The sequence below is a fragment of the Eschrichtius robustus genome, chromosome 4, assembly GCF_028021215.1.
Source record: "Eschrichtius robustus isolate mEscRob2 chromosome 4, mEscRob2.pri, whole genome shotgun sequence".
Taxonomy (NCBI): domain Eukaryota; kingdom Metazoa; phylum Chordata; class Mammalia; order Artiodactyla; family Eschrichtiidae; genus Eschrichtius; species Eschrichtius robustus.
The window spans coordinates 81,463,237-81,489,168 of record NC_090827.1 but is presented as its reverse complement, the minus strand read 5'-3'; the positions used below and the strand labels follow the sequence as shown (position 1 = coordinate 81,489,168).

At 38.3% G+C, this 25,932-nt stretch overlaps 1 protein-coding gene across 5 annotated transcripts in view; it reads left to right on the top strand.

The window, feature by feature from the left end:
• ATP10D (ATPase phospholipid transporting 10D (putative)) overlaps positions 1-25,932 on the top strand; it is a 128,557-nt gene that overhangs the window by 30,167 nt on the left and 72,458 nt on the right. For 2 of the 5 annotated variants that reach the window (XM_068543010.1, XM_068543006.1), the window contains exons 2-4: positions 1,029-1,103; positions 19,643-19,968; positions 22,230-22,424. In XM_068543010.1, the coding sequence (XP_068399111.1) occupies positions 1,077-1,103; positions 19,643-19,968; positions 22,230-22,424 (548 nt within the window). In that variant the 5' untranslated portion in view covers positions 1,029-1,076. Of the gene's footprint in view, positions 1-1,028; positions 1,122-19,642; positions 19,969-22,229; positions 22,425-25,932 lie in introns of those variants that run through there. The other 3 variants (XM_068543008.1, XM_068543009.1, XM_068543007.1) reach the window with 3 other exon arrangements.

Genomic DNA, 25,932 nt, shown 5'->3' with positions numbered 1-25,932 from the left:
CAGGCAGGCTCCGTAGTTGTGGCTCCCAGGCTCCTTAGTTATGGCTTGCAGGCTCCTTAGTTGCAGCCCACCTGCTCCTTAGTTGCAGCTGGCGGGCTCCTTAGTTGTGGCATGTGAACTCTTAGTTGCAGCCTGCGCTCTCCTTAGTGGTGGCATGTGAGCTCGTAGTTGCGGCATGTATGTGGGATCTAGTTCCCTGACCAGGGATCGAACCCATGTCCCCTGCATTAGAAGGCAGATTCTTAGCCACTGTGCCACCAGGGAAGTCCCTGTTTTTTCAAATGAAGTAAGCTTAGTATTTTTTTCTTCTAAATGACTTAAGTTCTTTTTTCCTTATATTATTCCTATCCTTTCTCCCAACCCTCACATTCTTTGGTGGGTTGCCAGATGCTCTATGCCTTCTGCCAACCTATTGCTCAAGTGTTTCTGCCTGGTATCAGAGCCTTCTAATGACTGCCAAGGCTCTCACTCCATCCGAGATATTTGGATTAGACTTGGGTAACCACTTACCAAGCTGTGTCACTTGGGTGAATTTCTCACTCTGAGCCTCAATTTCCTCATATGTAAGTGGGGATAATAATATGTACTTTGTTGTAAGAATTAAAGTTAATGTATATTTGTCCCTAGCACAGAACTTGGCATATATAAATGGTAGATGTTGTTACGATCTTAGGTTTATTGAATTAATAATCTTTTATTAGAGTTGAATAACTGAATCTCAAAAACATTGTATTCTGTCATTTCAATAACATTATTTTAGGAGCATCTAGGATTACCAATGTCAAAACATAGTATTAATGATTAGTATCATTAACATTTTAATATATGTTTGTTTTTTTCAGCTTTAAGAATAGGGTAAGACAATAAGAACCTGCTGTATAAAAAAATAAATAAAATTAAATTAAAAAAAAAAGAATAGTCTAAGACAGAGTAGGAACTCATTATGAGTATGGGTGAGATTTTTTTTTAGTTCCCAATAACAGAGATACACACATATAATTGCAACATTTTCTCTGTCTTTTTGCTAGCTTAATTCAAGTTGGAGCCAACGCATCAGTGAAAGGTAACTCATTTAGATGTGTGGTCCCTTCAAGAAAGCTGAGGTATATTGAAGAAGAGAGGTAAATCTTTCAGTGTCTAATTGGGAGATTTTGTGTGTGTGTGTGTGTGTGTGTGTGTGTAGGCTTTATTCTCACAGGAGAGAATTAAAGAAACTCTTTATATTTAATATAAGTTTGGGAACACTAAGAATGGGCAACTTTTTCCAGAATAAAACAATGCATCTATATATCCCAGTTATATTTTATACTTCTGCCTTCTTTCAAAATAAATATATTGTATTTGAAATTTTTAATTTGATATAAGCTTGTCACTGCTTGCTGTAGAGGGTTCTTTCCCTCAGTCTGAGTTAGAGGATGATTCTCTGATGTAGAACAGTATCTTTTGTTTCTGTCTCTGCACCATCAGCCATAGTGTCTCTTTTTCAGGTCATGGTTGTTGAATGAATTGGGACTGAGTGAGCTTGGTTTAAGCACTCTTTTCTAAAAAGGGTTATGTGCTTGAGTAGAGTTGACTTTTTCCTCTTTAGCATCCTAAAAATGACAAAACTGTCACAAAGGTTTCTTAGTGGTCAAAGTGAAAGATACTATGACTTAGCTTCTTATATACCTGTATAGCACTTCCTTTCATGATAATAATAACCAATTATCAAAAGTAATTACTTTAGTTCAATGTTTTAGGTGATGTATTACCCTAGCCTGGCCTTTTGTTTATTTCTAAAATATAGAGTATGTACTTCTAGTGGAGAGTTAGTTCAAGAAGTTCAATTAACAGGAAATATTAAATAGCATGCAGAACTCCAAGATGACTTTATTTGGCAAATCTGATTCCTTCCACCTAATGAATAACCCCGAGGATTATATAACTTTATTATTCAAGAGCCACACTTTTCCCACTAAATACATTGACCCTTGTAATCACCAAAGCCTATATTAGATACATCTACAATGGTTCATATTTATCTTCTTTTTCAAAGATTATGTGGGGTTGGGCTTCCCTGGTGGTGCAGTGGTTGAGAAGCTGCCTGCCAGTGCAGGGGACACAGGTTTGAGCCGTGGTCTGGGAAGATCCCACATGCTGCGGAGCAACTAGGCCCGTGAGCCACAACTACTGAGCCTGCGCGTCTGGAGCCTGTGCTCCGCAACAAGAGAGGCCGCGATAGTGAGAGGCCCACACACCGCGATGAAGAGTGGCCCCCACTTGCCGCAACTAGAGAAAGCCCTCGCACAGAAACGAAGACCCAACACAGCCATAAATAAATTAAAAAAAAAAAAAGAAAGAAAAAAGATTATGTGGGGTGAAGAAAAACACTTTCTCCTTTTGTAGATGGCAGGACAGTCATTACTAAGGGAGCCAACATGTTACCCTGACACATGATGCAACAGAGAAACCAACAAAGACATCAGATGATCTTGCTGCCATCATTATTACCCGTCAGATAAGGAATTGGTCTCCTTGAGGTAATGAGCCACTCACTTATAGAGAGAGCTGGACAAGTCAGAGATGACTGAGATTGGAACCAGCCCAAGTTTTATCAGGGCTCAGAGGGAGGGTTACCTGTGACATACAGGTCAAGGAGACTCTCATATCTTGAGTCTATTGCAAAACAGTTCCTGTCTTATTCTCAGAAACCTATAGCTATAAAATTTCTCTGTTTTTTATTGACTCTGATAGGTAACTTCTCTTTCTTCCAAGGTTTGGAGCATATGAGAACTTTGATATTGTGTTAGTGTTTTCTCATCTTGGTTGAGAAGATAATCTGTCAAGACCTGGACCCATTGTTCTACCTTGCCAAGTTTTTGGAAATGTTGGTTGAAACAGACTGTAACTGTATTAAATCTGCAGAAAGAATCAATCTTGAAGGCCTGTCACCAACCTCTGGGGATTTCTTTGTGTAAAGTAGACCTTCATTATTTTAGTTAATTCTAGCCTCAGACGAGAGGGTCTGCTTGTGTCAGCTGTCAAGTCATTGGTACATAGCCTTAGTCTACACTCTGAAAGGCAATGGGCTTCCCCAAACCAGGTGTGATATCTAATAAACTGGTCACTCTTTTATTTATTTTATTTTTATTTCATTTTTTTATTTTTGGCTGTGTTGGGTCTTCGTTTCTGTGTGAGGGCTTTTTCTCCAGTTGCGGCAAGTGGGGGCCACTCTTCATCGCGGTGCGCGGGCCTCTCACTATCGCGGCCTCTCTTGTTGCGGAGCACAGGCTCCAGACGCGCAGGCTCAGTAGTTGTGGCTCACGGACCTAGTTGCTCCGTGGCGTGTGGGATCTTCCCACACCAGGGCTCGAACCCGTGTCCCCTGCATTGGCAGGCAGATTCTCAACCACTGTGCCACCAAGGAAGCCCCAAACTGGTCACTCTTAATTACAACTTTACATTTTGAAATAAGGTTATTTAACATAAAGCAGTTGTTCTCAAAGTGGGTCCCAGGACCAGCACACCGGCACTACCTGGAAACTTGTTAAACATGTTGACTCTTTTTTTTTTTTTTTAAATTAATTAATTAATTAATTAATCTTTTTTTTTAATCAATCATCAGTTTTATACACATCAGTGTATACATGTCAATCCCAATCACCCAATGCAGCACACCACCATCCCCACCCCACTGCGGTTTTCCCCCCTTGGTGTCCATACGTTTGTTCTCTACATCTGTGTCTCAACTTCTGCCCTGCAAGCCGGTTCATCTGTACCATTTTTCTAGGTTCCACATACATGCGTTAATATACGATATTTGTTTTTCTCTTTCTGACTTACTTCACTCTGTGTGACAGTCTCTAGATCCATCCACATCTCAACAAATGACTCAATTTCATTCCTTTTTATGGCTGAATAATATTCCATTGTATATATGTACCACATCTTCTTTATCCATTCGTCTGTCGATGGGCATTTAGGTTGCTTCCAAGACCAGGCTATTGAAAATAGTGCTGCAATGAACATTGGGGTGCATGTGTCTTTTTGAATTACGGTTTTCTCTGGGTATATGCCCAGTAGTGGGATTGCTGGATCATATGGTAATTCTATTTTTAGTTTTTTAAGGAACCTCCATATTGTTCTCCATAGTGGTTGTATCAATTTACATTCCCACCAACAGTGCAACAGGGTTCCCTTTTCTCCACACCCTCTCCAGCATTTGTTGTTTGTAGATTTTCTGATGATGCCCATTCTAACTGGTGTGAGGTGATACCTCATTGTAGTTTTGATTTGCATTTCTCTAATAATTAGTGATGTTGAGCATCTTTTCATGTGCTTCTTGGCCATCTGTGTGTCTTCATTGGAGAAATGTCTATTTAGGTCTTCTGCCCATTTTTGGATTAGGTTGTTTGTTTCTTTAATATTGAGCTGAATGAGCTGTTTATATATTTTGGAGATTAATCCTTTGTCCGTTGATTCGTTTGCAAATATTTTCTCCCATTCTGAGGGTTGTCTTTTCGTCTTGTTTATGGTTTCCTTTGCTGTGCAAAAGCTTTGAAGTTTCATTAGGTCCCATTTGTTTATTTTTGTTTTTATTTCCATTACTCTAGGAGGTGGATCAAAAAAGATCTTGCTGTGATTTATGTCAAAGAGTGTTCTTCCTATATTTTCCTCTAAGAGTTTTATAGTGTCCAGTCTTACATTTAGGTCTCTAATCCATTTTGAGTTTATTTTTGTGTATGGTGTTAAGGAGTGTTCTAATTTCATTCTTTTACATGTAGCTGTCCAGTTTTCCCAGCACCACTTATTGCAGAGACTGTCTTTTCTCCATTGTATATCCTTGCCTCCTTTGTCATAGATTAGTTGACCATAGGTGCGTGGGTTTATCTCTGGGCTTTCTATCTTGTTCCATTGATCTATGTTTCTGTTTTTGTGCCAGTACCATATTGTCTTGATTACTTTAGCTTTGTAGTATAGTCTGAAGTCAGGGAGTCTGATTCCTCCAGCTCCGTATTTTTCCCTCAAGACTGCTTTGGCTATTCAGGGTCTTTTGTGTCTCCAAACAAATTTTAAGATTTTTTGTTCTAGTTCTGTAAAAAATGCCTTTGGTAATTTGATAGGGATTGCATTGAATCTAGATTGCTTTGGGTAGTATAGTCATTTTCACAATATTGATTCTTCCAATCCAAGAACCATGGTATCTCTCTCCATCTGTTGGTATCATCTTTAATTTCTTTCATTAGTGTCATAGTTTTCTGCGTACAGGTCTTTTGTCTCCCTAGGTAGGTTTATTCCTAGGTACTTTCTTCTTTTTGTTGCAATGGTAAATGGGAGTGTTTCCTTAATTTCTCTTTCAGATTTTTCATCATTAGTGTATAGGAATGCAAGGGATTTCTGTGCATTAATTTTGTATCCTGCAACTTTACCAAATTCATTGATTAGCTCTAGTAGTTTTCTGGTGGCATTTTTAGGATTCTCTATGAATAGTATCATGTCATCTGCAAACAGTGACAGTTTTATTTCTTCTTTTCCAATTTGTATTCCTTTTATTTCTTTTTCTTCTCTGATTGCTGTGGCTAGGACTTCCAAAACTATGCTGAATAATAGTGGTGAGAGTGGACATCCTTGTCTCATTATTGATCTTAGAGGAAATGCTTTCAGTTTTTCACCATTGAGAATGATGTTTGCTGTGGGTTTGTCGTATATGGCCTTTATTATGTTGAGGTAGGTTTCCTCTATGCCCACTTTCTGGAGAGTTTTTATCATAAATGGGTGTTGAATTTTGTGAAAAGCTTTTTCTGCATCTATTGAGATGATCATATGGTTTTTATTCTTCAATTTGTTAAAATGGTGTATCACATTGATTGATTTGCGTATATTGAAGAATCCTTGCATCCCTGGGATTAATCCCACTTTATCGTGGTGTATGATCCTTTTAATGTGTTGTTGGATTCTGTTTGCTAGTATTTTGTTGAGGATTTTTGCATCTATATTCATCAGTGATTTTGGTCTGTAATTTTCTTTTTTTGTAGTATCTTTGTCTGGTTTTGGTATCAGTGTGATGGTGGCCTCATAGAAAGAGTTTGGGAGTGTTCCTTCCTCTGCAATTTTTTGGAAGAGTTTGAGAAGGATGGGTGTGAGCTCTTCTCTAAATGTTTGATAGAATTCACCTGTGAAGCTATCTGGTCCTGGACTTTTGTTTGTTGGAAGATTTTTAATCACAGTTTCAATTTCATTACTTGTGATTGGTTTGTTCGTATTTTCTGTTTCTTCCTGGTTCAGTCTTGGAAGGTTATACCTTTCTAAGAATTTGTCCCTTTCTTCCAGGTTGTCCATTTTATTGGCATAGAGTTGCTTGTAGTAGTCTCTTAGGATGCTTTGTATTTCTGCAGTGTCTGTTGTAATTTCTCCTTTTTCATTTCTAATTTTATTGATTTGAGTCCTCTCCCTCTTTTTCTTGATGAGTCTGGCTAATGGCTTATCAATTTTGTTTATCTTCTCAGAGAACCAGCTTTTAGTTTTATTGATCTTTGCTATTGTTTTCTTTGTTTCTATTTCATTTACTTCTGCTCTGATCTTTATGATTTCTTTCTTTCTTCTAACTTTGGGTTTTGTTTGTTCTTCTTTCTCTAGTTCCTTTAGGTGTAAGGTTAGATTGTTTACTTGAGATTTTTCTTGTTTCTTGAGGTAGGCTTGTATAGCTATAAAATTCCCTCTTAGAACTGCTTTTGCTGCATCCCATAGGTTTTGGATCATCCTGTTTTCATTGTCATTTGTCTCTGTGTTTTTTTGATTTCCTCTTTGATTTCTTCAGTGATCTCTTGGTTATTTAGTAACGTATTGTTTAGCCTCCATGTGTTTGTGCTTTTCACGTTTTTTTCCCTGTAATTCATTTCTAATCTCATAGCGTTGTTGTCAGAAAAGATGCTTGATATGATTTCAATTTTCTTAAATTTAGTGAGGCTTGATTTGTGACCCAAGATGTGATCTCTCCCGGAAAATGTTCCGTGCGCACTTGAGAAGAAAGTGTAATCTGCTGTTTTTTGATGGAATGTACTGTAAATATCAATTAAATCTATCTGGTCTATTGTGTCACTTAAAGTTTCTGTTTCCTTATTAATTTTCATTTTGGATGATCTGTCCATTGGTGTAAGTGAGGTGTTAAAGTCCCCCACTATTATTGTGTTACTGTCAATGTCCTCTGTTATAGCCATTAGCAGTTGCCTTATGTATTGAGGTGCTCCTATGTTGGGTGCATATATATTTATAATTGTTATATCTTCTTCTTGGATTGCTCCCTTGATCATTATGTAGTGTCCTTCCTTGTCTCTTGTAACATTCTTTATTTTAAAGTCTATTTTATCTGATATGAATATAGCTACTCCAGCTTTCTTTTGATTTCCATTTGCATGGAATATCTTTTTCCATCCCCTCACTTTCAGTCTGTATGTGTCCCTAGGTCTGAAGTGGGTCTCTTGTAGAACAGCATATATATGGGTCTTGTTTTTGTATCCATTCAGCAAGCCTGTGTCTTTTGGTTGGAGCATTTAATCCATTCACGTTTAAGGTAATTATCAATATGTATGTTCCTGTGACCATTTTCTTAATTGTTATGGGTTTGTTTTTGTAGGTCCTTTTCTTCTCTTGTGTTTCCCACTTAGAGAAGTTCCTTTAGCATTTGTTGTAGAGCTGGTTTGGTGGTGCTGAATTCTCTTAGCTTTTGCTTGTCTGTAAAGCTTTTGATTTCTCCATGGAATCTGAATGAGATCCTTGCTGGGTAGAGTAATCTTGGTTGTAGGTTCTTCCCTTTCATCACTTTAAGTATGTCATGCCACTCCCTTCTGACTTTTAGAGTTTCCGCTGAGAAATCAGCTGTTAACCTTATGGGAGTTCCCTTGTATGTTATTTGTCGTTTTTCCTTTGCTGCTTTCAATAATTTTTCTTTGTCTTTAATTTTTGCCAATTTGATTACTATGTGTCTGGGCATGTTTCTCCTTGGGTTTATCCTGTATGGGACTGTCTGCTCTTCCTGGACTTGGGTGGCTATTTCCTTTCCCATGTTAGGGAAGTTTTCGACTATGATCTCTTCAAATATTTTCTCTGGTCCTTTGTCGCTCTCTTCTTCTGGGACCCCTATATTGCAAATGTTGTTGCGTTTAATGTTGTCCCAGAGGTCTCTTAGGCTGTCTTCATTTCTTTTCATTCTTTTTTCTTTATTCTGCTCCGCAGCAGTGAATTCCACCATTCTGTCTTCCAGGTCACTTATCTGTTCTTCTGCCTCAGTTATTCTGCTATTGATTCCTTCTAGTGTAGTTTTCATTTCAGTTATTGTATTGTTCATCTCTGTTTGTTTGTTCTTTAATTCTTCTAGGTCTTTGTTAAACATTTCTTTCATCTTCTCGATCTTTGCCTCCATTCTTATTCCGAGGTCCTGGATCACCTTCACTATCATTATTCTGAATTCTTTTTCTGGAAGGTTGCCTATCTCCACTTCATTTAGTTGTTTTTCTGAGGTTTTATCTTGTTCCTTCATCTGGTACATAGCCCTCTGCCTTTTCATCTTGTCTGTCTTTCTGTGAATGTGGTTTTTGTTCCACAGGCTGCAGGATTGTAGTTTTTCTTGCTTCTGCTGTCTGCCCTCTGGTGGTTGAGGCTATCTAAGAGGCTTGATGGGAGGCTCTCTGAACATGTTGATTCTTGAGCCCCACCCCAGACCTGCTGAATCAGACACACAGGGGTGTGGCTTAGGATATTCTGTTGCATGCTGGAGTTTGTTAGCCACAAGCAGAGCATCTTGAAATGACTATGCACAAGAATGTTTTTCTTTGTAAGATAAGTGAGATCATGTATATTTTCCAAGTTGTTTGTTTGTTGGCTGGTGATGACCTCGGAAATTTTAAAGTACTAACTGGGCCCGTGGGAATTCATTATCCTGTATTTACCTTTGGTAATCTGCCCTGTAACAAGCTTCATTAAACAGCCATTAAGGGAAACAGGGTTTTTGAGAACTGTCTGCTTTCAAGTACATTTGTGTACAAGAAGGAACATAGTATGGTATGTTATCTCAGGTACACTCTTATTGAATGACTTGTTTTTAATACTGTCTAGAAAAAATAATAAAGACCCTAGTTAGAAATAATTTAGCTTAAAATGATTATATTTCATTATTTTTAATTTTATATATAAATAGGACTGTATAGTTGGAAAGGCATGCCTTTGGAATAAAAAATTGTGTGCCTTGAGTTCTAAAACCTTCCCTGACCTTTTGTTTCTTCCTCTGAAAAATGGAAATGAAACTCCACACCAAGTTGTGAAATTTAATTTACATATGTGAAATGTATTTCATAAGCAGTAATAATCATTATAGAAGTGTTAGCATTTATTCTCTAAGTAATTCTTGGTTTATATTTACTTTTGAACTTATTTGATTTTATGATTAAAATTTATAGCTTGTAGATTTCAGAACTTTAATTATGTTTTTTCAACTTCTCTGAGTGAAAAGGACATTGGATCATGTAGCATGCAGACCTAATGCTAACAGCAACATTAGACTCTTTCATAGCAATTAGTTACAACTTCTTCCTTCAAACACTTTAATTTTAAAAAATTATAAATCAGTACATTTTCAATGTAACAAAGAAAAGAAAGAAAAGTTAACAATCTCTTTCTATTTATTCCCTCCTTGAGATAACCAATTTTTACAGCCTTGTGTGAATTATTCTATACTTTTATTCATGTCGTTGCAAATGTATATAAACATACACACATCCAGGCAGTTTGTGTTATCATGTGAAGTAAGCCAAGGCCAGGCCAACTGTAGATTCAACAATGCAGTTAGAAATGGAACCTAGACCTATGAATCTGTGGTGCAGGAAGATAGTTCTTGGTTGCTTATCAGTAGACCCTTCTGTGATAATGTGACCCTCTTACAGCCTAAGAATTTGAAAAGGCAGTGGGCTTGTGTTCCAGGATCTTGTGATCCGGCGGGCTCCTCATTTCCCACAGTGGACAAAACTACTAAATAGTCATAGCTTCATGAGGAACTAGGCAGGTGATAGGAGCTACACCCACTTGTGTGTATCCTAGATCTTTGCAAATCCTGTTTACTGATTAGGTCGTAAACCAAAGTGAAATTTAAACTGTGTCCAAGTTCTCCTTCTCACCATTCTTTGAACCCAGGTTGGTCATTTTGGTTTGTTCCTCATTTGTTTTGACAAATTTTGGATTGTTAACATTGACATTTCTCTGTCATTTCCTTTTTTTTTTTCTTTTTTGCTTCAATACATAATAGTCATCAGTCCAGGTCAATGGTTAGAGAAATGTTATTTTTAATTATGCATAATATCCTATAATGTGGATATGTTATGATTTAGTCAGCTGTTCTCCAGTTGACTTTCATGATATTTCCAGGTTATTGTTAGTGCCAAAAAAACCCAACTACAACATACATTCTTGTACATATACTTATAGGTAAGACTCCCCAAAGTGGAATTGCTTTGTCAATTGTTATATGTATTTAAAATTTTGAGAGATACTGTCAATTTTGGGGTGTGGGGTGATAGGAGGAGGAAGATTGCAGCAATTTACACTCCCATTGCCAGGGGGTTTGAGTCTCCCTATCCTCACCAGCACTGGCTATAATTAATCGTTTTAATATTTATCGATTGTATGGATAAAAGCAGTATCTCCATGATAGCTTCAATTTGCAACCCTCTGGTGACTACTGAGACTGTCTCTTCATATTTATTGGCCCTTTGGATTTTCTCTTCTGAGAATTGCTTATTCATGTTCCTTGCCCAATTCTATTGGGCTTTTCATTTTTTTCTTATAAATTTGTATAACTAATTTGGATACTCGGAATATTAAGAGTTTGCCAGTCATTATGAACTGCACTTGTCTCTTGATTTTATTTTTGACTTTTACTATATATGATAGATGATAGATAAATGAATGGTTAAATTATTTGTCTTTACTAACTTCTCTCTTGCTTAGGAAAGGTTTTCCCAGCTAACAGTAATAAAATATTATTCTAAATCTTCTGGTAAATTTACTGTAATTTTTTTTTTGGCTCTGTTGGGTCTTCGTTTGTGTGCGAGGGCTTTCTGTAGTTGCGGCGAGCGGGGGCCACTCTTCATCGCGGTGCGCGGGCCTCTCACTATCGCGGCCTCTCTTGTTGCGGAGCACAGGCTCCAGACGCGCAGGCTCAGTAGTTGTGGCTCACGGGCCCAGTTGCTCCGCGGCATGTGGGATCTTCCCAGACTGGGGCTGGAACCCGTGTCCCCTGCATTGGCAGGTGGACTCTCAACCACTGCACCACCAGGGAAGCCCCTACTGTAATTTTTAAAAACTTAAAAGCTTCTAATCTATCTAGAGATTTGTTTTTAAGTTATTAAATTTAAAAAAGTCATTAAAATATTTTAATAAAAGCTCTATTTTTAATGTATAAAGTAGGAATTTAGCTTTCTTGTTTTCAAGTTGGATGACCATTTATTCCAGAGTTATTAAACAAATTACCATTTACCCAAGTTGAAATTCCACTTATGCCATATATTACCTTCCTATTTATACAAGGATCTACTTTTGGACCCTCTGCGTTAATTTTCTATAAATAATTAGAAATTTAGTGGCTTAAAACAACTCCAGCTTACTGTATAGTGTATAATTCTGTAGGTCAGAAGTCCAGGTACAGTGAGATTAGGATTTTTGCTCAGGTTCTCAAAGGCTGAGATTAAGATGTCATCCAGACTGAGTTCTCCTCTGAAAACTCTGGGGAAGAATCCACTTCCAACTTTATTCAAGTTGCTGGCAGAATTCAGTTCCTTGTGGTTGTAGGGCCTAGGTCTCTTTTTTCTTGCTGGCTGTCAGTTGAGGATGCTGTCAACCCTTCCAGACCACCAGCAGCCGTTCTTTTGAGTTGTATTTCATTTGCTAAATTTTATTGAGCTTTTCCAACAATATTCATAAGTGTCAATTATAAAGAAGTTTATACTTACATGTTTTTAGTACAGATATTTATATGATGGTAATAATTGTTTATTACAATAAAATGTTTTTTTTTCTACCACATAGTTGCCTTGCTATGAAATAGTATTGCAAGTTGGGTGTATGTAGCTTTTGGTTTGTATTAATCTCCTATCCAATCCCTCTCTCCTAGTGTTAACACATATTAAGAATCTTGATCTTTAGGATCTGTGGTCATATTAGTTAACTTCTAAAATCCAGATAAAATGTTAATGTCACTTAAAGCAAGGTGTCCAGAGTCAGGTGGCTTTGGACACTGCATTTGTGGGTAATATTAGGCTTCAAGTAGCCATGCTGAGCCTAGGAACATGCAGTCCTTTTCATGTAGTTAATCTTTAATGGTATTTTTCCATCACTAACCAGCAGCAAGTTTGTTGTAATCCAAATTTTCACATAGTAGTAGTTTGCTGTTAAACTAAAAACGAAGTTAAGAATGGAGACTAATAAAACCTGTGTAAACTATAGTTCTTTTTGTTTTTGTTTTTTTGAATGAAATACTCAGTCTTCTCCCTACCTTTAAGGACAGAAGCTCATTCAGGAGTAATATATCCAGGTCTAAAACATTCTTTCTTGTTCCAAGTGATAATTGACCTTTAAGCACTTAGTTCTTGGTATATTTTTAAAATTTTGTGTTAATTCTCAAGGCAGGGTTCCAATCAGTGGCAGAGTATCAGGTCAAATAAAGCATGGAACCATCTAGTTTATTAGCAGAAAACCATGACAAGTCGGCTCTTCCTGGAGTGGGTTAAATCTTAGAATTACGAATGATGTTATTGAAAGATCCTAAAAATGCTTCACAATAAGTTGCTCATTGGAGCTTTTGTCCACAAGGTTGCTCTATTTACCCCTGGGAACAGTTGAGAGAGTATTGCTCTGCTCAGCTAGTTGGTTGCCTGGCAGATTCTCCAGTTCAGTGAAGAGCAAAGTTGCTAAAGCTGTGTGTGACCATGTGGTTGAGTGTGAGTTACATACACTTGAAGAAATTAAACATAAATGAGTAACTGGGTATAGTCGTTACTATCAATACCATGCATACCAATTCTCAATTAATACTTCTGAATAAATACTGTAGTTGGGAGAACATTTCTCAGATTATCACCACAGTTGTTAATCTTTACTTAGCACTTACTGTGGTTCACACCCTGCTCTAAGGGCTTTACATATATTAACTCACTTAATCCTCACAACAGTCCTCTGATCAAGGTTAGGTGGCAAGTGGAGGTGCCAGGAATTAATGTCGGTGTCTGGCTCCTGAGTCTATGCTCATAATCACTAATATATGCTTATTGGTCTTACAAATCTAGAAGGAAAGAATGATTTCCTGAAAAAGTCTTTCAAGCCTGGAGGAGCAGATTCCTTCTATTAATAAAGGTAGAATGATGCAGTCACAAGCTGAAATTGACTGCTTCTGTTGCCTCAAACTTTCATCTTTTCCTTTTGCGGAAGGAAAGCCAGGCTGAGCCGTGAAAGAGGAAACAGGGTGTTTTTGTTTCCATTTCCCATACTATTACTTTTCTATAAAATTCAATGATCGATGGTCATTTGTTGATCATCCTCACTTTGGCCAAGAATTAGACTCTGTGGAGTCTGGACGGGACTTAGCTGTGTTCCCTGACTTTGAAGAATGAAGCTACCTGCAGCCCACTGTAGCAGGAGCAGTGACTGAGCCGTGCTCAGGACTGTTATGGGAGCAGAGAAGGGAATGCCCTATTGTATCTCCTGTGTGGATCCTTCTCCATCTCCCCTACTCTAAGGTAAAGCTAAAACAGTCTAGAGGGTGAAGAGAGGCTGGTGTGGTGACTGGGTATATGATTGATAAGCCTGCTAGAAAGAGAGGGCAGCATTTGCACAGCTGCAGGGTATAGGTTATACTTTGCAACCTCCTTGATAAGTCACCTGGGTACTTATTAAATTCCGCATTCGTGGGCCCCATTCTGTAGCCTCTGAATCAGAATCTCCAGGGGAAGTGCCTAGGGGACTGATTAACAGGGCCCTCAGGGCACTCTTGTCAGTCAGGGGAGCTTGGAAAACACCGCACAAGTGGAATACAGTTTGTTCACAAACATAGAATGAATTTTAGAGCGAACGGTTGAGGATGAGATCAGGTGGTCTGAAGGTCAGTTTATGTCTTGCTGTCTTTTGTGATTGTTTGGATTTATATTTGTATCCTACTGAATGCTGCTTACTTCTCAAGCATCAACAGATAAATAGAACATTTACTTAGACTTGGACAACTTTAATTTGCAAGCAGTGTGTTGAAAGTTCGGACTTTAGCTCAATTTACAGGGTTTCCAACCTTGACTTATTTATGCTGAGAAACAGCCAAGGAGAAGAGTGGGGAAAAGAATGAACACTGTTCATCTGCAGTGTGCCCCATGACTCTTAACGGCATCTCATTCTATTCACTAGCAAGCTGAGGCTAGGAGGTCAGTTACATAGGCCACAGAGCTATTAAGTGATGCAACCGATATTCAAACCTGGGTCTATAGAGCAGGAGGAATTTGATTTGTCAAAAAGTGGTGATCAGAGTGCTCGTTCACTCAATTAAAATAGGTGAACCAGAAAATGCAGGGTTAGGGTCAGGGGCTGTGATGAAAAAGCTTCAACATTTGTTACCATGTGAAAATATGTGCCCAATATTCTGTATTTTTTTCTTTTTAAGAGAAGCTAATTATCAGTATTTTATGTAAATTTGTCTCCATTTTAAAATGTTGGTCCTATATTCAGAAAATGTAAAACAATGTGTTTGGCAACACCATGATACAAAATACATCATTGGGTAGAATTTTGCTTAAGGGCTACTGGTATGTGACTTCTAGATTAAATAATCTCTAAAGTCTTAAGCTTTAAAATGTCATGATTCTTGCTGATTCTTGATGAGGTATGATTTCCTGTGATTCGCTTTCCTTTCATATCTTAAAGAATTTTTTCTGAATATTTATGTGAAATATTAATAATGAAGCCTTCTCTAAGTATCAGTATACTTTTAACTTTGCCGGGGGAGATGGGGAAGGATGAAAAGGCTACTTCTGGCTTCTTGCTACTGGGAAAAGTGTTGCCCTCCCCTGAGTCTTCTAGTCTACCTGCTGTTTTTCAGTGCCTTTCTACTATCAGAGGAGCTAAAAATGGCTCTGTCCACTTCCATGTATGCTTTCAACCCATGTGGATCCACATGCAATCAGTGTCTCTCCCAAGTGTGTAGAGCAACATATTAGTGAACCTTGAAACCGATTCAGTGCAGCTTGACCAGTATTAAAATGAGAGAGACTGAGAAAGAGAATAGAGTAGGATAGAAGATGCATGCGTGGCAAGTAGGAAGGGCAAGAATTGTTCTGTAGGACTTTGTTTTAGCTGTATGTGTGTATGTGTGTGTCTGTGTTCTAGGTTGCATCATAGAATGTATTTCTTACTGGCCTGGCAGTTAACAAATTTTGTAAGCACTGAGCTAGAGTGACTAAATATTGATAGATCCTTGGTCGTTCCTCCTCGATCTAAGATGGTATAAATTCTAAGCTGGAAATTTGAAAGAATTTTTACCACATGTTAATTACCTCCACACTTGGTCCTTTTTGTTCAATCCCTTGAAAACATTAACAACTTCTCTATCTCGGGGGTCCCCAACCCCCCCTCTCCACCCGCGGGCCAGAGGTGAGCAGTGAGTGGACGGGCCAGCGAAAGCTTCATCTACCGCTCCCCATGGCTCACATTACTGCCTGAACTATCCCCCCCCGCCCCCCATCTGTGGAAAAAGTGTCTTCCACGAAACTGGTCCCTGGTGCCAAAAAGGTTGGGGACCGCTGTTTTATCTTATATATATCAGTCCTTCGATCCAATAATTACTTTTCAGGCAAGAGTGGCAGTGCTGATGGGAGGGAGGGACACTACAAAATGATAAGCCACATGGCCTTGGAGAGTAGGACAGAGACTCCATGACCGAGAGAGGATGCTGAAGAGAGGGCAGTGAGCCAGCCCCAATTCTATCTTTACTGAAATTCCTTGAGAATGAAAAGGGAGAAGGGGGAGGACAATATGTGAGTGAATAGAGCACCTAATGCAAGTCTAAGGGCACTGAAAAGGCACAGAGGACCTAGGGATACTTTGGCAATGAAATGTTTTCCATTTGTAGAATTGCCTCTTCGGAACTCAGTGAATGGGGAAAGGTGAAGTTCTTGAGATACACCATGAATTACCTGAAGTTAACACCCCCTACGTGCTGCATTTGTTTAATTATTTCTAAGTTTGCGTTCTGAAGAAATTGTATTCCGAAATTTAAAAATCTAAGTAGAATCTAGATTGTTGTGTGAGATTGTGGACCCTAGAGGGATACACACTGCTCTGTCTTAATAAGAATTTAATTGCAAGTGAAAACTTCTCTTTTAAAGTTGCCAGAAATAATATAAAATTGGTACTAATTTCAACCTTCTGAAAATTATGAGGTTTGTCATAATGGTCACCTGATGGGATGAAATGCATGAAAAGCCCTTGGTGCTTATGTTTAGTATTTTACATTATCTATTGATTCATTGATAAAGCACTATCTTACATCCTTATTCTGGGGAGATGTTATGAACTACTTTAATAACTCCTAGCTCTCATTACTAGTTATAGGTTAAGAAGCTATTTTTATATGCAATTGACCCTTGAACAATGCAGGTTTGAATTTCAGGGATCCACTTATACTCGGATATTTTTCAGTAGTAAATATTACAATACTACCAAATCCTAGTTGGTTGAATCTGCGGATGCCTAGGAACTGTGGAAATGGATGGCCAAGTACAAGTTATGGGTAGATTTTCTACTTTGAGGAAGGCGGGCACTCCTAATCCCTACATTGTTCAAGGGTCAACTGTACTGAAGTGAAAACTAGGCTTTTCAAATTACTTCAGAGACAGATTTTTAAAACATTATATTGAAAAGATAGGATTATTTTGACCAGTTTACATTGATTTAGCTCTCTATGGACAGATAACTGAGAGAGCAAACTCCAAAGGGCAGCAAACTGATGGGGTAGAATTTTTTTTGTCTTGTTTCCATTACTAGTATAAAACTGATAAAACCAACTTTATGGGTATTTTCTCTCACTAACAGTAGATGCTATGTTTTGTGGGTCCAATATCCAGGCACAAATACACACATTTGGAGGCCAGTGTATTCTTCCCATTAAGAATTCTTCCCATTTGTTTGCTTTAGATCATGTAAATTTTAAAGATCTGATGAGTTCTTGTGAGATTATTTGTGATTCAACTTATTTTCTGTAAATACAGTGATAAAGTGACGCTACAAAACTGTAATCCCTGGGATTGCTTAAAGACCAGTATAGAGTAAACAAGTGTATTAGCTAGAATGGATTATTAAAAACAGTGATTCACTAGAATTACTAGAATAGGACCAAATCTTTCAGTGCTGCTAGGTAATGATTTATGATTTCAGATCCATGAACGCTGGATACAGTTTTAACGTCCTTAGGGGGAAACTATTAATTTCTGATTAGTATAACATTATAGAGAAAATAATCAATAGACATGTTATAAACTTAAAATGAAGCTTAGGAAGGAAGCAAGCTTAAGTAATTTGCCCAGACCGTTTCAGTGCCTTGAACACTGTTTTGCACTTGGGATTGCATTTATATATTTACGTACCTATTTGCCTCACCTAGACCCTGAGATCCTAGAGATGAGGATCCAGGTCTTATTCATCTCTGTGTCCCTAGCCAGTGTAGTTTCTAGCACATAACCTAGTTTTTCTGCAAATGCGGTCATGGACCACCTGAATCAGATTCATCTGGGGAGTTTTGTTACCAATTCATATTATCAGGACGCACCCACAGATTTACTAAAAATCTCCAGAGGTGCACTCCAACCTAAAACGATCAAGTAAATGCAATGACATTGATAAAGCAAGGATAGAAAGCAAGGCCTCCAGACCTTTCCCTCCGCACACTTGCTGACATGCTCGTAGCCTGCTGGATGAACTTTGGGTATCTACTAAGTGCCAGCTGCTCTGGATACAAAGTTAAATGAAGCACATTAACAATTAAAAGCAGACTGTTGAGTTGGAAAGATTTGATTTGAGTCAGCCTTACCTACTTACTAATCACAGGAATTTCAGCATATCACTAAACTTCTCTAAGCCTGTTTCCTCTTTCGTAAAATGGAAATAATGACTGTATCATAAGATTGATGTAAATACTAGATACGATAAGGCATGTAAAACGCTTTGCAAAGTGCTTGGAATAGAGTGTGGTCTTAATAAATGTTAGCTTTTTTTTTTCCTTTTTTAAATTAATGGACATACGTTCTAGTCAGGGCTGAATTTCTTGGAAAATAAGAAACACTTGAAAATGAGGAAAATAAGGAAGAGATTAGATAGGAGTTAGGTTTGTTTTCTATCACACCACCCCCAAAACATGGTGGCATAACTTCTACTGACTCAGTTTGGTGGGTTGGCAGTTGGGGTTGTGCTCAGTTGGGACAGCTTATCTCGGTGCTAGATTGTGTCCTCTGGGCACACTCACGTGTTGGCAGTCAGCTGGCAGTCAGTGGCCTCATCCATATGTTGACAGGAGCAATAGTTGCTAAGTGGGTCAGGAGTACTCATCATCCAGGAGACCAGCCTAGGCTCAGGCATGTGGTAGTGAGAAAAATGGAGTCAGGGAAGTCCCGTGAGCAAGCACTTTTCAAGCCTCTACTTGTATCAGGTTTGCTAGTGTTTCATTAGCCAAAGCAAGGCACATGGGCAAGCATAGCTGCAATGGGTAGAGAAAGACTTCACCACTTGTTGGGTAAAAGGATGTGCATACAGGGATGGAAAGCATTTGTGGCCTTTTTTTTTTTTTTTTTTTTAGTGAAATAGGGAGTATTTTCTTTTTTCTTTTTTTAAATTTTATTTATTTATTTTATTTATGGCTGTGTTGGGTCTTCGTTTCTGTGCGAGGGCTTTCTCTAGTTGTGGCAAGCGGGGGCCACTCTTCATCACGGTGCGCGGGCCTCTCACTATCACGGCCTCTCTTGTTGCGGAGCACAGGCTCCAGACGCGCAGGCTCAGTAGTTGAGGCTTACAGGCCCAGCTGCTCCGCGGCATGTGGGATCTTCCCAGACCAGGGCTCGAACCCGTGTCCCCTGCATTGGGAGGCAGACTCTCAACCACTGCGCCACCAGGGAAGCCCCCGTTTTTGTTATCTGCACAGAATGGGTTTTACTGACTGCTGATTGTATATCAGGCTTTATGCTAGGTGATTTACATGTTATTCCCTTAATCCTCATAACAATTTCCTGACGTGTGTGACAGTCCCGTTTCATGGATGAGAAAACTGATGATTAGATAAGTTAAGAGACTGGTACGTAGTAAGCCCAAATTATTTGCCTCAAGTTGTGGAGTAGCCTTTTAGGGGCTGTCTCTTGTTGCTTAGGTGATCAGGTGATCAGCCCATGAGGCAGAAGGTGTATGCTCTATTTCGTAAAGATCTGGTTAAAACGGAGTTCCAGTGACTCGTTTTACTCTCACATTGATACCTTGAACCATTGAGTCATTTGTTTATTTAGTATAGAAAAAAAATTTAATTTTACTATTATTACTATTCTTTAAGACTTTCCAGAAGCTTATGAGAAGTATTTTAGTGGGTTTTTCTTTGTTTTGCCAGATTACCTACACAACCTGGATCTCACCGCATTTGGACATGACTGAGCCTCTTCAATGGGCCGGATATCACTGGCAGCGGCTGACTGGCGGTGCAAACAGGGACGATCATGAGAGGCCATACAGCTATTCCTCTTTGCTTGCCTGCAGGGGCAAGCCCTCCCAGACCCCCACACTGGCAGGGAAGCACCGGGTTGTTGTTCCCCACCTCCAGCCCTTTAAGGACGAGTATGAAAAGTTTTCTGGAACCTACGTGAATAACAGAATACGGACAACAAAGTACACGCTTTTGAATTTTGTGCCAAGAAATTTATTTGAACAATTTCACAGGTACTTTTATTTTTGGGGAAAAAAAAAATCTTAGAATGTTCTTTGTCATTCTAATTGATATATAAGGTTTTTCATTTGCATAACGTTGTTACCTAAGCCTAAGGCTTGTGACATTATCTTTGACAATGCTGGTAGAGTCTGGTGTGGAACGATGACCTCTTACATTCACATAATACTTTATAATTTATAAGATGCTTTCTCATGACAAGAGACGATATTGTTACCTTCATATTACAGATTAGGAAACTAAGTTTGGCACAGTGGTTTAGCGAGTGTGATGCCAAAAGCAGACGAGGGACTATAGCCTTGAGTCTTCTCACTCTTGCTTTGGTGTTCTTTCCATTAAACCATGGTGTATTTTAATTCTGGCTTTTTCTTCTTGATAATAGGAGAAAATAGAGCTCTGAGGCAAATTCAGTGTAAGCTGTAAGGTTAGGTGAAACAAAGACATAATTCAGAGTAATATGTATTTATGGAAGCCCTCCGATCAGGTTAGGTATTGAAGGGAATGCAAGGCTAAATGGTGCTTCTTTTCTTACAGAGTTTTATATTTAGCAAGGGAAACAAGATGTTTATACAATGAAAAGGCATAGTGGATGTGATGAGTGTTATAAGGTGCTACCAGCTAGGATGGAGACCTCAAAAAGAGAAATAATACTACTGGCCAGAGCAATAGAAGGGGAGTGGCATGTGAACTTAATTATGAAGGTTAAGATGTTCAAGGCAGAGGTGTCTGCAAATCACATTTCAGATGGAGGAAGGAATATGAGTAAAAGCAGAATGGCAGTAGCATAGAAGATTTGCTGGAGGCCTGGGAAGTAGTCCTCTGTGACTAATGCAATTAGAGGCAAGTTGAAGGCAGGAGAAAACATTTAGGAAAATGCTGCATATATCCCGGAGAGTTGTAACGGAGACCTGAACTTAGAACAATGTGGGGTTAAAAAGGAGGATAATCCATTACAGATACTATGGATTAGATGTAGGGAATTAAGTGAAAGGAGTCAAAAGATGATGTGAACAAGTTGAGATGTGATGACCAGGAGGATTAACAGAAAAAGGAATGACAGGAGTAAAAAGAAGCTCGGCTAGAAGATTATTTTGTTTTTGTAAATGATGAGTTTGAGATGCTAATATCAGTATAGAGATTCTCAGCATTTATTATTCATTCCACATACATTCATTCTCATTTTTCATTTTATATACATTCATGGAACAGTGGATATGGTTAAAGTACGGATGTGAATTTATTGAATTAATGGCTTTAACTGCTGTGGGTATTTCTGTCTATGGGAGCTTGCAATCTAGTGCCCTTGATGGAATTAGAACCTGGAACTTGAACAGAGTTCAGGGCCTAGCCCTATAGATTTGGATGTAGTTCACATGGAAATCATTGAAGCCACAGAAATAGCGAAAAGGGCTAAGAAAAAAATTTCAGCGTAAAAGGAATTAGAGGTGAGGAAGGAGGGCTACGTGTAGATTATTTTGAGAAGTTTGGTTATGGGAAAAGTATGTGATAAAAATTCAAGGAACCATGCAAGATTGAGATTTTGTTTGTTTCTTTTAAGGCAAGAGGCTGCCTGAATTTGCCTTAGGGTCCAGTGGGGAAATATTTGAATATATAAAATAGAGGAATAGAGGAAGTTCCTTAAAAAATTGGTTCTGAGTAGCATAAAAGCAGAAATGGAAACATTGATCTTAGGGAAAAGCAAACCCTCTGGCTTTTCTAATTATTGGGCTGGCCAAAAATGTTTGTTGGGGTTTTTCCGTAAGATGTTATGGAACTTTTTGGCCGACCCAGTATTTTGAGCCTTGTTTGAATCTTATGTCTGGACAATCAAATTAACTTCTGAAAGTTAGAGAGTTGGTTTTTGTTGTTGTTTTGTTTTTTGTTTTTACAACACATTAACTCTGAATTTCCTCTTAAGTTTTTTGAACTTTTGAAAAGAAAATAGTACTTCCTAGTGTGCTTTATATTTATATTATGTGTTATACAACTCACGACTGTCACATTGCAATATTTACTATAATATATGTAATAAATAATGTCTCACATTTATTAAAGTATGCTCAAGCCAGATGTCTGGGGGGGGGGTAATAAATTGTTCATTCAGATTCTTAGATTTTGCTAGTTCCCTCTGTTTTGTAGCATCCAAAATCAGCTGATAGAAACTTGTAGGGAAACACCATTAGGTCTTTTGCCTCTTTTGCTGCAGGCTTTTACATGATTTGTTAATACCTCCTTGTGTGTGTTTGGGTTGCAGAGTCGCCAATTTATATTTCCTGTTTCTAGTTGTCCTGAACTGGGTGCCTTTGGTAGAAGCCTTCCAAAAGGAAATTACGATGCTGCCTCTGGTGGCTGTCCTTACAATTATTGCAATTAAAGATGGCTTGGAAGATTACCGAAAATACAAACTTGACAAGCAGATCAACAACTTAGTAACTAAAGTTTACAGTAGGTAAGTGTAACAGGAGTTGTGCTGGGGAATGCACAGGCATCATTTAGAAACATGCAGAATATTACTTTTTCCCCCTTCGGTGTGACTAGGACACTTTGGGAGGGGGGGTGGTGTTTTCAGCTAATATTTATTCAAGTCCTACAGGGAATTAAATTCAGGCATCATAGGAAAACAATAATGTGTAAGCCATTGTCACCCCAGGAGCTGATAAAGCAAGAGCTTCTATAATTTAGGCATAAGTGGAACTGAAGGAATTAAACTTCAAACTGTAAGAAGGAAAGCAAGCAGATAGTTTTTAATCCTAGATGTTACAATTTGGGATTAAGAAAGGATGGGATATGAAAAATATGAATGGATATGGAAAAACAACATGGGATATGAAAAAAGAGAAGATGAGCTTCCTGTGGAGGAAAGGAATTGTGAGAAATGGAGAAGTGTGTTCTTTTTTGTGCACAAAGCCAGCAGCCTATAAAACCCTTCCTGCTGTGGCAACAGCAGAGGGCATTCGTTATAGGAGGTCTTTTCAGAAGCACATTTGCTCTGTTGGATACTTTAATTTCCAGTATTTATGAAATAGAAAGCCAAAGAGTAAAGTCCATTAAGGTGAGTTTTGAACTCTGCTGTTTATTAATGACTACATTTACGAATGCTACAATGCTAGTGTCTGCAGACAATTATTTATCACGCTGGGATGTATTCCTTCAAGTCATGTGCATGTTGTGGTAGGGGTAAACCCATGGGGGATGGTTTACAAAATTGGGATTGTGCTACATATATTTTATTCTAATTCTTTTAGCCTAAGATTACACCATAAACATTTCCCATGTCTTTAACCTTCAAGAAAGTACTTGTAATAGCTGCATTGTCTATAATATGACTCTAAGGTAATTTAACATTTCCCATATTTATATAATTTTGAGAATGTATGTTTCAGTGAGTATTCTTATACAAAAGTGTTGAAGATCTATGATTATTTCAGCATTATAATTAGTAATGCAATTACTAGATCAAAGAGGAGGAATATATTTTAAAATTTATTTTACTGAAGTATAGTTGATTTACAGTGTTGTTAATTTCTGCTGTACAGCAAAGTGATTCAGTTATATGTATATACATTCTTTTTTATATTGTTTTCCATGATGATTTATTACAGGATACTGAATATAGTCCCATGTGCTATACAGTAGGACCTTATTGTCTATCCATTCTATATATAATAGTTTGCATCTGCTTATCTCAAACTCCCAATCCATCCTCCCCCACTGCCCTCCCCCTTGGCAACCACAAGTTTGTTCTCTATGTCTGTGAGTCTGTTTGTTTCATAGATAAGTTCATTTGTGTCATATTTTAGATTCCACATATAAGTGATATCATATAGTATTTGTCTCTTTCTGACTTACTTCGCTTAGTATGATTTCTAGTTGCATCCATGTTGCTGTAAATGGCATTATTTCATTCTTTTTTTTATGACTGAATAGTATTCCAGTGTGTGTGTGTGTGTGTGTGTGTGTGTGTGTGTGTGTATACTTTACCTTCTTTATCCATTCATCTGTCGATGGACACTTAAGGTTGCTTCCATGTCTTGACTATTGTAAATAGTGCTGCTATGAATATCAGGATGCATGTATCTTTTCAAATTATGTTTTTTTTCTGGATATACACCCAGGAGTAGGATTGCTGGATCATATGGTAGCTCTATCTTTAGTTCTTTAAGGAACCTCCATACTGTTTTCCACAGTGGCTGCACCAATTTACATTCACACCCACAGTGTAGGAGGGTTCCCTTTTCAAGAAGGAATATATTTAAGTCCTTATTTGCGTGGCTTTTATGAAAATAAATTACAAAGTTTATAATGTTAATTCTCTGGAGTTCCCTTTCATGAGAAATGTATCTACTTCTTAAAAAGTCATCATTAGGAATAGATTTGTGAAATTCTGAATATGTTAATTGCTTTACAAGTAAGGGTTTGGTGTTACTTGTTTTCATTTCAGAGTCTGGAACGTTTATGGAATATTCTGAGGATAGTGAGTGAGTGTGTTAACTTGGCCTGAAGGGAGTAACAAAGGAAAGGGGCAGTAATCAGAAATAAAAAGTTAGAGACGGAGTTTGAAGCCTACTGTTGGAGGCGCTCCATGACCAGGATACTGCTTAGACATTGAGTAAAAGAGTTCTCCAGAGAAACAGAATCAATAGGAATAAGATTTATTATAAGGCATTGGCTCATGGGATTGTGGAGGCTGAGTCCCACTATCTTCCATCTGCAAGCTGGAGTCCCAGGAAGGCCAGCAGTGTAGTTTGAAGGCCAGAGAGCGATGGTGTAGATTCCAGTCCAAGAATGAAGGCCTAAGAATCAGGAGTGTCAAGGGCGGATCAGTGTCCCAGCTCAGTCAGTCAGGCAGAGAGTGAATTCAACCTTCCTTCACCTTTTTGTTCTAGTCAGGCCCTCAACGGATTGGGTGGTGCCCACCCACACTGGGGAGGGCCATCTGCTTTACTCAGTTCACCAATTCAAACGCTAATCTCTTCCAGAAACACTCACAGACACACCTAGAAATAACGTTGAACCAAATACCTGGGCATCCTGTGGCCCAGTGAAATTGACTCATAAAATTAACCGTCACAGATACTTTCCTTTAGTGGTAGAGAATGCATCTTTTGAGTTAAGAAGTAACATGGTGAAGGTTGTGCTTTAGGAGGATTGGTCCTCTCAGGTCATGGGAATGGCTTCTGTATAGATCTGCCTCTACTAATCAATCCAGGGTACTACTGGGAGTAGATGCTAAGTACAGGAGGGGATTCATAGAAGAGATACTATGAAGAAGAACCCAGTGGAATTTGGTGAACTTTTGTGATTTTTTTTTTTTTCCTGCTTTGGAGGATAAAAGTACCACTGATAGAAACAGGGATCATTAAATTCATCTCAGGTGAGTGAACTGTAAATGATAGTAAGACAGGCATCTAAGTGGAAATGCCCAGTGGGCAAATAGGGCACACATATTACAGGAGTTCTCAAAGGAAGGAAAAGCTACAGAGAGAAATTTCAAAGTCATCAGTCCCTTTACGAGTTAGGAGTTTGACATAAATCCTCAAGGGAGAAAATGTGAAGAGCTAAAAGACTGAGCTTTGAGCCCAAAGGTAGGCACCTGTTTCAGCCTTTGGAAAGACTTCAGAGGCTCCATTGGACATATGCTGTCACTATTCTGAGATCTCAGAGCATTTGGCATATTTCTTGGGTTGATTTCAGTGCTCTGATATAGACTCAACTTTCATAAGACACTAATTCTAAATTTGTCAGACTAGAGATTCTGTTCTATTCTAGTTTCCAAGTCAGAATAAATGATACCTAAGTTTAAAAGTTTAGTTTTATAATAAACAAGTATATTCTGAACAAATTTAAGTTCACTTGACTGACCAAGAGTTCAACCAGATGACATAATTTTTTTGTTGTTGTTTTGGGAGAACAATAACTCAAATCCTTGTCCTGATAGTGGAAATTTGTCTTCAGTG